The 17,320-nt window shown below is 44.0% G+C and overlaps 2 protein-coding genes across 2 annotated transcripts; one reads left to right on the top strand and one right to left on the bottom strand.

Moving 5' to 3' along the window:
- Nucleotides 1-407: 407 nt before the first annotated feature.
- On the bottom strand, nucleotides 408-8,258 carry kctd2 (potassium channel tetramerization domain containing 2). The gene is made up of 6 exons (XM_035144891.2): nucleotides 7,527-8,258; nucleotides 6,671-6,779; nucleotides 6,471-6,562; nucleotides 6,179-6,274; nucleotides 5,626-5,751; nucleotides 408-5,273 (listed from the first exon to the last, which is right to left on the bottom strand). Exons 1-6 carry the CDS (start codon nucleotides 7,887-7,889, stop codon nucleotides 5,244-5,246), a joined length of 816 nt encoding a protein of 271 aa, XP_035000782.1. The 5' UTR covers nucleotides 7,890-8,258; the 3' UTR covers nucleotides 408-5,243.
- An 895-nt stretch (nucleotides 8,259-9,153) lies between these two features.
- Nucleotides 9,154-16,200, top strand: tubgcp2 (tubulin, gamma complex associated protein 2). The gene is made up of 18 exons (XM_035146533.2): nucleotides 9,154-9,268; nucleotides 10,244-10,404; nucleotides 10,674-10,802; nucleotides 10,937-11,113; nucleotides 11,231-11,390; nucleotides 11,538-11,745; nucleotides 11,830-12,029; nucleotides 12,500-12,689; nucleotides 12,794-12,939; nucleotides 13,036-13,216; nucleotides 13,397-13,577; nucleotides 13,823-13,995; nucleotides 14,103-14,231; nucleotides 14,325-14,445; nucleotides 14,536-14,679; nucleotides 14,805-14,909; nucleotides 15,097-15,260; nucleotides 15,840-16,200. Exons 2-18 carry the CDS (start codon nucleotides 10,255-10,257, stop codon nucleotides 15,913-15,915), a joined length of 2,634 nt encoding a protein of 877 aa, XP_035002424.1. The 5' UTR covers nucleotides 9,154-9,268; nucleotides 10,244-10,254; the 3' UTR covers nucleotides 15,916-16,200.
- The last annotated feature ends 1,120 nt before the right edge of the window (nucleotides 16,201-17,320 follow it).

Genomic DNA, 17,320 nt, shown 5'->3' on the forward strand with positions numbered 1-17,320 from the left:
TGCAGTGACGTGCAGGTGAACCCGAGACACTGTGACGTGTCTGTTGTTGTTGTTCAGGTGCTTGCATGTTGCTTTTTACACAGTGGCTAAATAAAACACAGGCTTAACACTAAATCTACAATATTTAAAATATTCAAAAAATATCTCTAATCCTGAAAATAACTAAGAATATGGATAGTGGCTCCATTTCTGGGGAGATTTGTGTATCTATAAATCAAGAAACGACCGTCTTATTGAAACTGACTTTTCATGGCTTTACCGTTCATTAGATTGTGAGCAATAAAAAAATATATTTAAATAACTACCGTCGGTAAAGTAGCTGCACGTTCTGAGTGGAAGAACTTCACTCTGTTCATCTTGTTTCATCATTTTAACTCCACACTAAACAGAACGGACAAACAACCACATTTTAAAACACAGACACATTTTATGATTAAAAACCAGACCGGCTTCTGTCAAAATCGTTACATGTAAAGAAACAACATCGGTAGACAAAATTCAAAAAATACAAAATAAATAAAAGTGAAATAAACAAAAATCGGACAAAACGTTTTTGTCAGCTTCCGAACATTTTTCCCACAGTCTCCGCTGACGATATTCACATTTGACATCAATACTGCTGATAAATGAACACAAAAGTGTAAATAGGTGACATTTCAGAGTACGTCTAAATGAGAGTACAAGTGTGCATGTCCCACAAACGCATGCAGGTGTTTACAGATTAACTGGCAAAATGACCCATGAAGTAAAGAAACCTTTCTTTCTGTGAGTTGACCTGCGGGGGGGTCACGTAAATGCTATATAAACCCAGGTGGGGGAGAGGCGGGAGAGGCGATCTGATTGGTTAGTTTGTCTTCGAAGCTAGCTATTCTTTATCTACCGTTAGGTTGAGCCGACGCGTCAAAGATACAAAAGACAAAGAAAACGGAACATGTGAATAGAGAAAAATGTTGTCGACAAACTGTTCCACACAAGAAATCTACACCTACGAACCACAGAGCCATGCCGTCCCTCTGCCCCCCCCCCCACACCATGCATCACGTACACTTTGCACTACCACAGAGGTCGGACAAAATCCAGCACACAACATCGTAATCTCTAGAACAACATGCTCTCATGTTTTCACGTGCCCAAACAACAGATATATTTATATTTATATATATATATATATATGTATGTATAATTTTTTGCAGATTTGTTAACATTGCACATCATCTGTCGTCTAGCTAGTGCAGGTGAAAGTAAAAACTAATAATCAAAAGTTCTTTTCTTGTTTAAAAAAAATGGTTGCTATTACGATAACCGCACTAAAAAGTTCAGCTGCGTCAGTGGGACCCAACCTTTTAGGCTTTGAATCAAAGGCGTCATCACAAGTTGCATATATTTACCAGGTGTAACCAGTTCAAGGAGACAGGGACTTATTTTCCACTGTTCCACTTTATTCCCAAAGAAGTTAAATCATGTGATAAATCACAAGAAAAGAGTTTTCAGCAACGCTGCCAGTGAGAGTTGCTGTGTAACAACTGCAAATTAACAAGTGATATTAAAAGTCATGTCATTAGTTCAGTCAGTAAGGTTCAACCTATGGGACCACGAATTCCGAGATCGGACCCAAGAGGTGGGCCGACAGACAGCACGGCTAATAAAAAAGTCAGAATATGTTTTTCCTCTCACTTCATATCTCAACGATCTCTTCGAGGAGTTGAACCCACCAAAAAGGTCGGGAGCCACTGAACTACGCAACCGACGCTAAGATCAAACTGGGTTCACAAAGGTGACAGGTACAGTAAGTGCTTTAAAGTTCGATTACACACATCTAAAAGTCGGAGGGTGGAGGTGGCTTCGGCATGCAACCGGAGGAAAGAGTGAAGCCAAAGTAACAAAGTGGAGTCTATAGATCAATGGATTTCTGATAACAAGTGCACTGCTGGAGTTTTACTAAGATAAAAGCTTCCCTCCCATTCACAGGTTCTGTAAACCGGCCACCGGGGGTTTACAGCAGAGACGCACAGGTCGGAATCTCCGGGAGTTTACGGGATCGTGGGCGGATTCAACTCGATGCGATGGCACAAAGAAAGCAGATGTTCGCCTTTTTCATTTCGTAGTTACAGAGTCAAACTTGAAACGATGCAGGGGATAATGGAACTGTTTGGCTTTGCCTCTCACTGAAACACCAACGACAGAAACCGTGTCATACATTTTACCTCGGGTCGGCGCCTCCTGGCTTTTTTAAGGTATGCGAGGCACCTTATGATAAGAGGGGAGAACAACTGTGCACAACACAGGTCAAAGGCACAACACTGGACACAGACGAAGGGAAACGACACCCAAGGTGCTTTGCAAAAGGCCCAGAGAGAAAAACACAAGGGAGAAGAACAAAGTGCTCCTCGATGAGACGTTTGGGCGTTTTCAGCAGAACACGTCAGTCTGCACACGACTCGGAGAAGAAGAAAACTGCACGACACACACACACACACACACACACACACTCGAGAGGGGAAATAAAAAAAATGAAACAACGAAGAAGAAGTCACATCAAAGTTTGAGCTCTGAGGCCTGACTGAGCATGACAACAGCAACGGTACATTTTTTTTCCCATTAAACACATTCTTTTTTGTTCATGCTTGATATAACATAACTGCATCAAATATGCTCTTTGTACAAAAGGTGGCGTATCAAAGTGATCGATGCCAGTGATCGGTGTCGGCCACGTGCACACCGGACGCCCCTCAGGCAGAAAGGTGCACTGATGAAACGTCTGGTCTGCACCACGGGTCACAATGAGGTGTTTCCATTTTCAGCCTGATATGTGTGAATATGAGTCAAACGTTGCATTAAGTTGCTCGTGTAACGAGGCTGCGCTCACACCAGTCAACTCACGTTTATTCTTAATTCAACTGTTTGCAGTTTTTTTGTTAAAGTAAGATTCTGCTGCTTTTCTCTGTCGTGCGCCATTTGAAGGAATCGCCTCGGTTTCAGAGAGGAGGAGACGGGTTTGTTTTCATAGAATAAGAAATGAATTAATTGAAAACTGGAAATAATCTCTCGGTGCAGACATAGTTGGTTTGACTGCTAAAGGCTGAAAAAAACGATTCCAAACTAATAAGTTGATTATTTTGTCGATAACAGAATCAAGGAGACGTGTTCACTTGCCTCATCTTGTCCGACCAAACATCTAAAAACCCAAATATATTCAATTTATAAGTGAACAAAGTTAGAAAACAATAAAACCCTCAAATACAATTATCAACAAATATAAAACAAACCAATGCTTCAGCTCTTTCTTTTAGCCCAGTTTTGGAAACTGTGAATCAGAAGCTGAATTTGAATCTGATTCCATATTACTTGCATAAAAGTCATAAATACTTTTGAGCATTAATTTGAAAACATATTTGTATATATATATTTGTACTGATAATTGATTTTCGCAATAAAAATCTGTATTTGCACGTTGGTCCGATGTTGTAACGAGTCTTAAAAGCAGCATCATCACACAGCAACGTAATGTCAAGTGTATTTGAAGAGAAAAGTACTTTAGCCATGTTAGTAGCCATGTGCTGGCAGAGATAAATCACATGACGTCAGAAATAAAGGCTTCCCTCTGAAAGCCGGACACACACGTCCCGTCCGACAGGTTCACTGACAGGACGCACGTCTCCGTGACCACGTGAGCTCAGGTATCTCGGGGCCGTAAGCGCGAGGAGGACGATTCAGCTTTCGCCACAGTTGCTACAAGTGCTGCAGAACGTAAGACAACACAGTCGCCCGGGTGTGGAGATGAGTGACTGGATATGAGCCGGGGGCTTCAGGGGTTTGAGGCAGCATACAGACTGGCCACTGTCCGATCCCCTGCCACGCCGCGCTCGTCTGGACAAATGGCAGCGACAGGAAGTAGTTTTCCTTGTCCCTAATTACAATTTTAAGATATGCAAGAGATCAACTTAGGATATTTAAGAGAAAACTTGGGTGACAATTCTTTTTTGTTTTGAGGAACACTACAGAAAACGTGCAGCTGAGAAACGTGTGATATTTCAGTCGTGGACAGAAAGCAGAGAGGCACTGCGCACACGTACCCACACACACATGTGAGCGGCTGGGAAACCTCCAGGAAAAGTGATATTCTCTCCATCGTTTAAATAAACTCACCCACCAGAATATGTAAATATGTAACAACTATGATACAGAAACCAATAATTACACCATTTGCATTCAATTTTTCATATAATTTCATCATGTAGCCTATATAGATTTATATAGATTCCTCACATGCCTTGACAAATTGTACACAGGTGAAGTCTTTTTGAGTCTTTTGTTTTTTTTGCGCTAAAATTTCCCCAAATTTTCTCCCCGTGGGAACAGACCAGATCGAGCCTATAGACCGGAGACAGGAGGAGCAAGGTGCAGCGGCGTCGCCACAGCGATTCAAGACAGGGCGTCTGAGAGAGGAGAACCTGTCACTCGTTTCAGCTGCTTCCAAAGACCAGAGAGCGGAGAGGAAATGCCGCACCAGGCAAACGGAGCGATCGGACTCCTGCGACTGCTCCGTCTTATCCTCCGCCTCTGGAACACCCGGCTTGGTTTGTTGTGCCGCGACTCGCCTCAGACGTCAGCCGAGGAGTCTGGGAGACGGCGGGCGTTCGATTTCTGCTCCATTAACAGATCCGGGTAAAGAGAGCGGCTCAGTCAGTGGAGTTGTGTTCATTCCTTTATGTCCTGTGAGAGTCCTGAGGAGGTTTCTTCGTAGTCGACAAATGTATCAGAGCGAGCGAGCTTCCTGTCTCGACAGCGATGATGTTGATGAAAGTATCGATGAAGATGATGATGATGATGAGTAGTAGCTCTGTGCTGGGCCTCCATCCACTCACAACAACAAGAGGCTACATTCAGCACCGTAGCCTGCGCCGCCATGACACTGACCATCAAAAAGCTGCTATGAGGACAACGGCTCACGTGAGATCTCGTTTGAACTCCTCCCAACGGGCTCCACAGCCGGCGACGGAGGAGGACAAACGAGAAGACAAGTCAGGGTCGAGTTGCGGCACTGCAGGAGAGGGCAGGCGTCAGGGGGCCCCCGCTGTGGAAAGGCACACCAGAGGAGAGGGAAGAAGGGGGTAGATGATGACGATGATGAAGGTGTTAGTGATGGCAGAAAGGTGATTTGGGGGAAACTCATGGAGAAAAGGTTTATGTTGTTGTTTTGATTTTGTTGATAAGGTGATATTTCTCTCAGGAGCCGCGTCTCTTCACATCCGCGAGCCTCGCTCCTGCAGGATCTGTGAGGAGGAGAAATGAATCGGTTTAAACACTCGAGTTCACTTGTGACTCAACAATAGTTTTTCTTTCCTTTGCTAAAAGCTGCAGAAACGTGTTTTTTTCGAGGATGTGGTTAAAGTTTGTGACCTGATCTCAGTCAGACGAACGTCAAGACTGAAACTGAGAAGTTGCTCAAACCACAAACGTCTGGATATGACATCATGTCAGTGTCTGGAAGATATGCTAATCAATCAACAGCTCTTCCCTGACCCACACCACATCCTTCCACTAAGTTCCACGGTGATCTGTTCGGATGTTTTTCTGTTATCTTGCTTACAAACAAACAAGGAGCAGGGGGGGTGACCTCCTCACCTTGGCCTTCTCGGTGGGCTCGATGACGATGCCGTTGGTGGAGTTGTTGAGTTCCCGGGAAACTACACATAGAAACTCTGCCTGGTCCTCGTTGCCGTAGTTATATGAGGAGCCGATACTTATGAGCTGAGGACGTGGACGAGAACAACGGCAAAGGACAGACAATAAAAACGTCAATACAAGGAACAGCAACAGCTGCTGAGCACATGTAACACAACACATACTTCATACAATGAGTTCTGCTGCAGATACAAAAACCTGCACAAAATAGTTCATGAACCAAACTGCAGCTGAAACAATCAACTAATGGATTTCTCTTCTGTTTCTTACCGTTTTCTTTTATCTTCTTCTTACTTTATATTCTTTGTTTAATCTTTAACGATTAAACAATTGATTCGACTCCCAATCGCTCTGTTTTTCGGTTAGAAATGTCTTAATATTTCATGATATTTTAGGCCCACGTCCTCACGGAAGCTTGAATCAGCAGCTGTGACACATCTACAGCTTAAACTAAAACATGACAACAGGAAGAAAAAAGCTTTGCTTCCTGCACCTGCTCAAACTTCCAACCGTCCGACATGGTTGAGACCATCTGTGTGAGTTCCTCCTCTTGGCACTGTAGTACTCGGTACACATGCTTCACGGGGCCCTGGGGGACGCGGCGAAGACAAAACACACACAATTTGTTACTAAATCAACATCAACAATCTGAACACAAACACAGGAACAAACAAAAAGCTAGTTCGGGTTTTATTTGTACAGAAGAAAGTGAGGTTTACAGACTCATCTGCCAATTCTATTCTCAGTCGTCTGACATGTTCCTCTTCTGTCTCTGTTTTCTGTACCTGAGACGTCCGGTTCTCGTTGTCCCGTATCCTCTCTTTAACCAGCCTCACCAGGGACGCGATGTTGTAGAACTCCGCTTCCTCCAGAACCCCTGAAACGCCCACAACCACAGATCATGAGACACTTTCAGAACCTGTCCCTTGTGAAACACATCTGTTCAACACGAGGATTACAGCAGGAAATCGAGACATTTGTTTACCTTCCTCAGCCAGATTTTTGTCCATGATCAGTTTTCCGTGTCGAAGGTAATTCAGGATGGGGCCGAAGTATGTGGGGTCCCTGTCGATCAGGTAGGCTCCTGTGCCGTCCTGGAGGAACACAGCAAACCAGAGTGAACACGTGTCAGGAGAGTTTGTCGTGTGTGAGGTGTATATCACATTCATAAATATCAATCCTTTAATAACCAGTCAAAGGGGAAAAATCACCAGACTTCTACAGAAATGTCCCAGATATTGATCTCTGTATCTGCCTGTAATAAACTAGTTCTGGTTAAGTTCTGGTGCCGGTCAGTGTGTCCTCACTGCATCACACACACACTTCAGTCCTGATCGATGACGACCTGACAGCCGGACTCATTTCATATGATCTCTGCTATTTGAAATAATCCCTCTGCTCTATTTTTAAACTTGAAGGTTAATGTTTTATATTATAAAAGCTTATGCATATTTCATGATGTGAGCAGAGGTTGGTCTGTGCTCCAGACAAGGTGCCTGAAGAACTGGATCCATCATGGAGAGTAAAATAATAAACTACTGTCAAAAACCCAAAGAGTCCGACTTGTTTTTCATTTATTTTGGTGTTTATATTGTTTTTGTTGGTGTCTGTGCATGAATACATTAATACACATATCTATTTGTTATTGGCATGTGTTTTAACATCAGCCTGGACTGCAGATGTGGGACTCTTTTAAATAATTACACATTTACTGTCATAGAAACCTGGGATAACAGGAGATATCCTTCCTGCCGTTGAGTCAGGCTGGTTTGTACCTTGTTGAAGTGTTGACATTAGTTTCAGAGGCTTTTCCTCGAGTCTCTGTAAAGAACAAGACTCACTTTGTCGGAGTCCAGGTCCGGGTCTTCCTGACACAGGCGGAACAGGAAGGATTTCGGGTCCCTGCACAGCGTCTGTTTGGTCGTGATGAAGTAGGTCCCACCGACGTTCAGCCGGACCCACCGGGATCCCGGCTTGTCCGCCGGTTCGGACGGGGACACGGGGCTGCTCTTCCCCGGGAACCCGAACACCGTCCGTCCTCCTCCTCCTCCTCCGCTGCCGCCGCCGGACACCGCGCCGGGGCTGAGCTGGCTGCCCCGCGGAGGAACCATGAGAGTGGGCGAAGCCAGGCGCACGGAGCCGCGGTGCTCGGGCTGCCCGATGGTGCCCGTGGCGCTCGGCTCCACGACGTGCAGTTCAGCCATGTTGTTTTTCCGTCCTTCGCCTGGAGAAGAGTCGCGGCCGCTCGGTTAGCTAACGACACACTGCGGGGAAACGGCCGCTCTCCGCCGGGGTGTAAACACAGGGAGCTGATTTGTCTCCGTCGGGGACGCGGGCATCGGGGCGTCGCTGCTCGCACGGAACCGCCTCTGGCTGCGGGGCTTCGGCCGCGGGGGAGACTAGCAGCGGCTGGTCGGTGTCTGCAGCTTCTCCATTAACGCTTCTTCACACGAGAAATGGATCATTCTGCTCTTTTCACACGTTAATCACTGAAACACAACACTTCCGGGTTGTAACGTGATTATTGTTTACTTCCGCCGTGTCATGGTTTTTCGAAATAAAAGCTCCCCGAGACTCAATTATTTTTATTTATCTGAAACTATCTGAACATGTGGGATGGGGAGTGGGAAGAAAGTTAGTCTGCTTTATTAATAAGTTCATTTTGACATTACATTTCTGAAATGATCCTCTGCAGATGATGTCTGTAAAATAAATTGATTTGTCTGAGTAACAGTTGAAAATTAAAGCTATATATGTATAAAATGTGCCTACTACTACCAATATAATAATAATAATATAATAATAACAACTTACTTTAATAATACTAATATAATTATAATAATATGATAATATGAACTGCTTCCTGCAGGGTCCAGAGCCTGTTTCAGTTTGAGAGAGAGAGAGAGAGAGAGAGAGAGAGAGATGAAATATTGACGATAATAAGAAGTATGGGGAATAATAATATATGTGCATGCATTACATTACTGCACACATAATAATAATTTTAAATCCCTACAGTAGCTGGAGCTACAGTATTTTTCTTACATAATTTTTGTTTGAAAACATCATAAATTATTTTAATCAGCTTTAAATTGTACTTGCATTTTCTTCTTCTGTGTCTCTAGCCAACAACGTACTGTAAATCAGGGATTATTGCAGAAAAAAAAATCTAACTATATAAAAATGGTCACATATTTAACACAGTTATATGAAATATAAAGATATATTTATTTATTTTTCTCAGAATAATGTGTGGTTCTCTCTGTGGTGGAAAACGAGTAACCCCTAACCCTAACCCCTGAGGGTTAAGGACAGAGTCACACCTTGTTAAAGCCCTATGAGACAAATTGTGATTTATGAATAAGGGATATACAAATAAATTTGATTGATTGATTGACTAATGAAGTTTTAATGTATTAAAGAATTGATGTAGTTGACGTGTTGAACCTGTGGGGGCGGTGTTGCACTGTGGCTGGGGAGGAAACAGTAAGGGAAGAAGAAGAAGAAGAAGAGTTTGACCTGTTGTGGGCGCGCTGCTGTTTGTTGTTGTTTGTTGTTGTTTAGTCGTGCACGCGGCTGACAGGTACAGTAACAACACGTTAGTTTGACTTTTAACAAAGTGTTCGATTCCTTCTTTACATTATTCCAGCTGTTTACGGTCGCTTCACAGTGAGCTAGCTGTCAGTTAGCATCCTCCAGGCTCGTGTTCATTGGAGCTAGCTAGCCTGCTAGCATGTAATAACGGTACGTGCAGAGGCTGTGAGCTGCAGAGAGGAAGGTTCGAGTCCCCAACCTCTCAGAGAACCTGTGGAGACAAACAGTCATGGGCTCAGCTCCCCTGTGCAGGGTGTTTGTCAGGAGAAGCTAACAGGGCTAATGTGTTAGCTTCTCCACTCTGTCCACAACACAGGAGTCAAACATCAGTTAATTAGTCAAATGACCTGAGAAGACTTTAACAAGTGTCATTCATTCTGTCTGTCCTGTTTCAGTATCATTACTGTATCTGTGAGTGTGTGTGTGTGTGTGTGTGTGTGTGTGTGTGTGTGTGTGTGTGTGTGTGTGTGTGTGTGTGTGTGTGTAGTCGTGTAGACAGATTAGAAGATATGTACAAACAAATGTTCAAATGTTAGAATCTGTGCTTGTGTATAATCGGTTTTGCAAGTATGTACAAATACGCATTCAGAATCTGTGTGTGTGTGCATTTGGATTTGAAGATGTGTAAAGAAAATCTCTTCAAATATGTATTGAGATAAGTGTATTTATATATGTCAATGTGTAGAGAAATCTGTGAACGCACACATGGAGATTAATGGATGAAAGGTTTCAGGCGGCCTCTCACTCTTCTAGAGAGAGATGTTCAGTTTATTAACATGTTTGACAAAGAAGAGCTCCTCCAGTTGAGAAACTGAAACCAGTCATAAGGAGCTGTGCTTAAAAATAATCTCAAATAGATAATTAATGATCAAAATTGCTGTTGAGTCGTTTTCTGCTGATCGAGTTATTGTTGCAGCCGAAAAAAGTCTTTAAGTTAACTGTTAAAACTGTGTTGTCCTTTCAGCTGCCGGAGTAATGAGTGAGTACAGGATCCATCACGATGTGGACCAGCTGCTCAGCCTGCTTCATGTCCGAGGAGGTGATGGAGCAGAGGGCTACATAGACCTACTGCAGAAACACAGGACTCCCTATGTCACCACCACGGTCTCCTCTCACAGTGCCAAGGTGGGTGACACAACTTGTGGGCAACACACAGTTATGAATGCTGGAATAAGACTTTTCAGATATGGAAAGGCAAAACTGAAGGAGGTGCCCTGGCAGGAGTTGTTGCTGCCATGTGTGCCTCTAACTGCAGGGGGCAGAAATTAAGAGACTTTAAACCATATTTGACAATATTATGTTGATGTAAAAATAATTTGTGATCCCTCTTGTGAAAGTAAATCTGTTTCTTACTGTAGAAATGTCTTCTTCCCGGCTGTTGTGTTTTTCTTCAGGTCAAATTAGCAGAGTTCTCTAAAACCCCCGAGGACTTCTTGAGGAAGTATGAGGAGCTCAAGTCCAAAAATGTCCGTATTCTCGACCCTTTGGTTTATCTGCTCTCCAAATTCTGTGAGGATAAAGAGGTAACAAATCCTTAACAAGCTGATCATTACATGGTTTTGTCTGTTGTTACTTGATTTTTGCATTTATCCATTTTACCCATTTGTGTTTTCATATGAAAGATGATCACGTCTTTATGAATGCTCTCTGTACCCAGATGCTCCAGTCACTGCAGCAGAATGCCAAAGAGAGGGCGGAGTCCTCAGCAAACACGACGTCAACCACCACCACCAGTTACTCTCTGCCTCAGACCAGCACCAAGATGTCCATGCAGGAACTGGACGAGCTGCGAAAGAAGCTCGGCAACGTGACGGCCAGCTCCACCGCTCCTCTGGTGAGCAAGTCTGAGCCAGATCCACACTGTCCGAGGGTCGGGTTGAAAACAAGAGGTTAAACACATTGAAGTGCTGCTTGTAATGAACACATCTGTCTTTGTGATGGTTGCCTGCAGCCTGCGGAAGTCACACGGAAGATGCTGAGGGACAAGCACAACAAGAAGAACCCCACCCAGCCCAACCCAGTGTTTCCTAACTGGGTGTACGACCGTCCTGCTCTGCTCGGAGACTTCATCATCAGCCCCACGCCGCCAGGAGATCCTCCGGTGCCCATCGGTAAATCCATTTCAAAGCTTCAGATTCATCTCTGCTCTGCTCAGCTTAAATACAGAGTTTGTTCAACAGCTTTCTGGAACAGATTCCATCAAATCTTTGTTATCGATGTTACTGGTGTTGATAATGGTTTTAATAATCTGCCGTCAGGTACCCTGCCCATGGCCACTCAGGAACTAGCTCTGGTGGAGGATCTGCTGTTTGTCCTGATTGGAGTTGATGGGCGGGACATTACAGCTCAGCCTGTGCTGGGGAGGCAGAACCGCTCCTTCATTGTCGACTCGACACTGGACATGTCCATCAAAGAGCTGGTTAACCGAATATTACCAGTCGCATCGTATTACTCCACAATAACCCGGTGAGTCGCTCAGGCTCTACTTCGTCTTCAGTGTCTGTCGCAGGAGAAGAAGAAGTGTTGAATGGCGCCGTATTTGTGCTTCAGGTTCATCGAGGAGAAGTCGTCCTTTGAGTACGGCCAGGTGAACCACGCCCTGACAGCGGCGATGAGGACCCTGATGAAGGAGTATCTGATTCTGGTCACTCAGCTGGAGCATCTCCAGCGGCAGGGCCTGCTGTCCCTGCAGAAGCTCTGGTTCTACATCCAGCCCACCATGAGAACCATGGAGATTCTGGCCTGTATCGGTAGGACAGTGAACATGAGAGCAGACATTTCTAACCAGGTTCAATATGAACCCACATGGGCTATGAAGCGCATGTGGAAAAGAAGAAATCATTTTTTTAACATCCAAAGTATTTCTTATCAGCAGATAAAGCATTTCTTTCATTTTGATGGTTAATTTCATCTTGACTAAAATGCAAAAACACTCGAGAGACTCTTATTTTATATTTTTTTAGAGGTTATTTTAAAGATTTCTGTGAAACCCGACCTGTTTTGCACGTTAATATTGGCTGATGAACATACGTGTATATTTAGTCCTTGTTGGTGAACAGCAGCTGCTCATTCTCACCACTGGGGGACAGTCTGAACCAGGATGAGAGAGATGAATGTCAGACATTAGAACGCAAACTTGTTTTTTCATCAGTGTATTAAAAACTATTTATCGCTCAGTATTTCAGAAATATGAAATAACCTTCTTCTATTATTTTCACAGCGTCCTCGGTGGATAAAGGAGAGTGTATGGGCGGCTTGACACTGAGCCTCCTCCACGACCGAACCTTCAACTTCACCGGAGACAGCCAGGCTCAGGAGCTGTGTCTCTACCTCACGAAAGCAGCCAGCGTTCCTTACTTTGAGATACTGGAGAAGTGGGTCTACAGAGGCATCATCAAGGACCCGTACAGGTGCAGCTAAACCCCACAATACAAACTAAAAGCTCAAAAGTTCACGCTGCCTTTTGTTTCTGTTTGATTTGAAATCTGTCTCATCTGTGTTTTTGTGCTCGCAGTGAGTTCATGGTGGAAGAACACGAGCTGCAGAAAGAGAAGATTCAGGAGGACTACAACGACAAGTACTGGGATCAGAGATACACCATCGTCCAGCATCGCATTCCCTCCTTTCTACAGAAAATGGCAGACAAAATATTAAGCACAGGTAAACAAAAGTACACAAAACAAAGAGAACCCTGAAGGGTCCTTCTTAGACTAAAAGGGTTTATTTATCGTCTCCGTTCTCTGATTTATATTTTAGGAAAGTATCTGAACGTGGTGCGCGAGTGCGGCCGCGACGTGACGTGTCCTGATGCGAAGGAGGTCCTGTACACGCTGAAGGAGAGGGCGTACGTGGAGCAGATCGAGAAAGCTTACAACTACGCCAGCAAGGTCCTGCTGGACTTCCTCATGGAAGAGAAGGAGCTGGTTTCACGACTGAGGTAAAGTCTAAATGTTCGTTTTTTCCCCGGTGGAGTTACAGGAAAGATGAGCGAGAGGAAAAGATGCTGCTTTATTCTCACACTCTGACATTTTCACATTTCACTCACCTTTAGCCCCTCTGTCCATGTCTGAAAGCTCTGCTGTGACTGTAAAACTGTGGCTGTGTTGTTTTCACTCAGATCCATCAAGCACTACTTCTTGATGGACAAAGGCGACTTCTTCGTGCACTTCATGGACCTGACGGAGGAGGAGCTGAAGAAGCCGGTGGACGACATCGTCCCCCCGCGGCTCGAGGCCCTGCTGGAGCTCGCTCTGAGGATGAGCACGGCCAACACGGACCCCTTCAAAGACGACCTCAAGGTGGGTGAAGTCTTCTGGGGTTTATGTTCATTTCATTGGTCAGAGTTAGACGGACGGGATTGTAAATAATGAATCTGTACCTACAATGTTCAGTAGAACAATGAAAGCTGCTATAATCCGATTTGGTGATTCGACCAAATTACATTCTCTTTCTAAATTATACATTAATTTGTCAAAGTTACTTCTCTCATGATGCTGTTCATTATTTGCGCCTCTCCTAACGTTCGGGTTTCCTCTTTCCACAGATCGACTTAATGCCTCATGATGTCATCACGCAGCTGCTGCGGGTGTTGGCCATCGAGACCAAACAAGAAAGGTCCATCATCAATGCCGACTCGACGGACGCGGGCCTGAGCGGCCTGGAGGCCTTCTCCTTCGACTATATTGTCAAGTGGCCGCTCTCGCTCATCATCAACAGGTTTGTACAGATTTTATCTTAAGGTTTCTGTCACTTCAGCTGCGACTCAACCACGTGAAATTCAAAAATGGCTTCACAATGTTAATGAAAGTGTATTAATTTTGCAGGAAAGCTCTGACGAGGTACCAGATGTTATTCAGACACATCTTTTATTGTAAACATGTGGAGAGGCTGCTGTGCAATGTTTGGATCAGCAACAAGGATTTCAGGAAGTACGCGTTACAGTCGGCCAAATGGTGAGTTTCTAATGGAACTTTACCAAAAAAAAAAAAAAATATCTCATCAAGCCAAACGTCCTCATGCTCTTTGTTCAAACTGCCTGTTTGCAGGATTTCTACTGCATTTGCTCTTCGCCAGCGGATGTTGAACTTTGTGCAGAACATCCAGTACTACATGATGTTTGAGGTAATGGAGCCCACCTGGCACATCATGGAGACCAACCTGAAAACTGTGAGTGGAAGCGAATGATCTCCTGTCTCTCGTGACTTGGTTTTCAGTTTGTTGTCGGGACACTTACAGAAAAACGTTCTCCTCCTCCAGGCGTCAAACATCGATGACGTGCTCTGCCATCACACCAGCTTCCTGGACAACTGCCTGAAGGACTGCATGCTCACCAACCCCGAGCTGCTCCGCATCTTCTCCAAACTCATGTCTGTCTGCGTCATGTTCACAAACTGCATGCAGGTGAGTTGACCTGAGGATGATGAAGAAGAGATTAACTTATGATGTCTGTGTTCTTTAAACTAGATTTTTATAAATATGTAATATAAAACCTGTACATCGAACCAGCTGCTTGTCTTGTTGTGCAGCGGTTCACTCAGAGCATGAGGTTAGAACATCAAGAGACCAGGGACAGGCCGGCGACTCAGAGCACCCCCGCTGAGGAGGCAGAGAAGAAGCGAGTGACCACGAAGGTATTTTACTAAACATATTTCAGTTTCTCCTTTTTCAATGAATTTCTAAAGCAGCTACTTTGTGTTTATGGGGAATTGAGTTTAGATTGCTGGGGGGAAACTAGTTTTTATTTCAGCATAAAGCAGCAACATAAGCGAAGGCGTCTGAATATTTTAACGTTTCATTTGTCTTCATTTGCTGCTTCAGCTTTTAGCCGAGCACGTCGACGCCCTCCAGTCCGACGCAGGCTTCGAAGCAACCATCAGCAAGTTTGACAGTAACTTCAGCACGTTGCTGCTCGACCTGCTGGACAAGCTGAGCATCTACAGCACCAACGACTGTGAACACAGCATGATCAGCATCATCTACAGGTCAGAGAGAAACCGCACACCTCATTTTAATGCATTAAAGAATATGCAGCATCTTGGGAAGTTCTACTTTAGTTTAAGTTTTACACGCAACAAAATACTTCCATCTTTTTTCTTATCAGCTCCACGTGATCATAGATATGGTAACGTTGGCAGCAGCAGATCATATCACTTGACACTAATCAATGTTAATTCTGTGAGTAACTCGATAACAAGGCGACATTAAACTTGAATGTCGTCTGATTAAAGTGCGCAGCCAAAGATCCTAAATGAGGGAGGATCCTCCACTCTGTACAAACAGAGAAGATGGAGAGTTTCTGTAGTTTAACACTTGATAAAAAACGTAAAAATCTGTCATATATTGTGTTTTGCGCCCCCACATGGCCAAAAAACTCCCTTCATGCAGCTTGAGGGATCATTCTTTCAATTGAATCTAAAGGCAAAATATCCACAATCGATTCTACAGTGAAAGTAAATACACTTTACAGGAACTCTGTTGCTCCGTCTATATCTATATCTATAAAACGCACCTTCCCTTGTGTCCACGATAAAGAGACTCACTGATATGTAAATGTCCCACAGGCTGGATTTCAATGGATTCTACACGGAGCGTCTGGAGAAGATGGCCATCGAGCGCAGTCAGAAAGCTGCAGTGTAGCATGTCCCGCTCACGTGTTCCGACCGTCCCTCAGCGATACAGACGTCCTGTCCTCACGCCTTCCATCTGCTGCAGCAGCCGCCCAGAAGTTTACTGTGTGTACATGAAATGTGATGAAGAGTTCAACGTCCTACTGTTTGCAGCATCGTATCAAAGCTTCACATGAACATGTTACGACCGGTGGGACTGATTTGTTTCTTGGTATGTTCACCTGCCTCTTGTTGTACCTGTACAGTCGTGTGTGTTTGTTTTGCACCTCATTAAAATAAGACTTTACTGAATGAAGTTCGGACTCAACACTGAATTTGTTGGATTTGATTGTTGCTCAGAGAAACCAGATGTTGAACCATCGAAACCTCAAGCAGATGTAAACTGAATTACTAAAGATATTTCCTAATATACTAATTTGAACAGTTGTTTTATTGTATTGTAGAATATTTAAGATTCGATGTCAAAACAAGTTTAAACAGAACTTTTCATTATTTATTCAGAATGATTTAAATTATGCTTAAAAGGTGATTTCCTGTGTCGACTGGCCGACAACTTTATTGGTCACAAGTAGGGTTGCAAAGGGGCGGGAAATTTCCGGAAACTCCATGGGAAGTTAAGCTCGGGAATTTTGGAAATTTACACTTTTTTTGCAAATGTTAGCTTATAACACGGGGGTAGCCAACACGGTGCCCTCTGGACTCACTGGCTGTCGTCGCGCCGCAGATCAGCTGTGTGTCGGTTGTCTGTGTGTCGGTTGTCTGTGTGTCGGTTGTCTGTTGTTCACACGCGCTGTGTGTCTGCTACTGGCGTCTGAGCTGCTGGTTTATCTCCTGCATTTCCTTCAATACAAGTCGGATTATGTAGGAGACTAGATGTCAGGACTCTCCGGTCTGAAGACGAGCATCTTCCGGTCTGTGGATAACAATCAAAGCCCCGTTGGAACAAATCAGTGGATTCAGAAAGTGAAAAGCTGGAGTGCTTTTACTTTGAAACGGGTTCGGAAAGTGATGTAAATACATTTGTGTCATAGACAGATAAACATTTTGGTTCACAGCAGAATAAACAGAGAAAATTATCTTTCACCTGAGTTTTAATGTTTATCTGATGAATTTATGTCACAAACAAATGGTTGCAACACTTTCTGTAAGCCTTTTCAAAATAAAATCACTCCAGAGTTTGTTAATGATATCCATTCCCTTGTTTAAAAAGGTTTTTTTATTGTGAAATATTTGCGGGAGCGGAAGATGCGGCTTCATACTGTGTAGTACTGGTATTTATCTGAGTACAAGGGACTTCTTTCATACAAGGCAATAATCATATTTGTGGCCATATTCAAATCAAAGCCTATATGTAAAACATTGTGCTGCAGTAGCAGCTCCTCTGCAGAACATGATGTGGAACTGAGAAGCTACAT

This window comes from Hippoglossus stenolepis, chromosome 21 (assembly GCF_022539355.2).
Source record: "Hippoglossus stenolepis isolate QCI-W04-F060 chromosome 21, HSTE1.2, whole genome shotgun sequence".
Lineage (NCBI taxonomy): Eukaryota > Metazoa > Chordata > Actinopteri > Pleuronectiformes > Pleuronectidae > Hippoglossus > Hippoglossus stenolepis.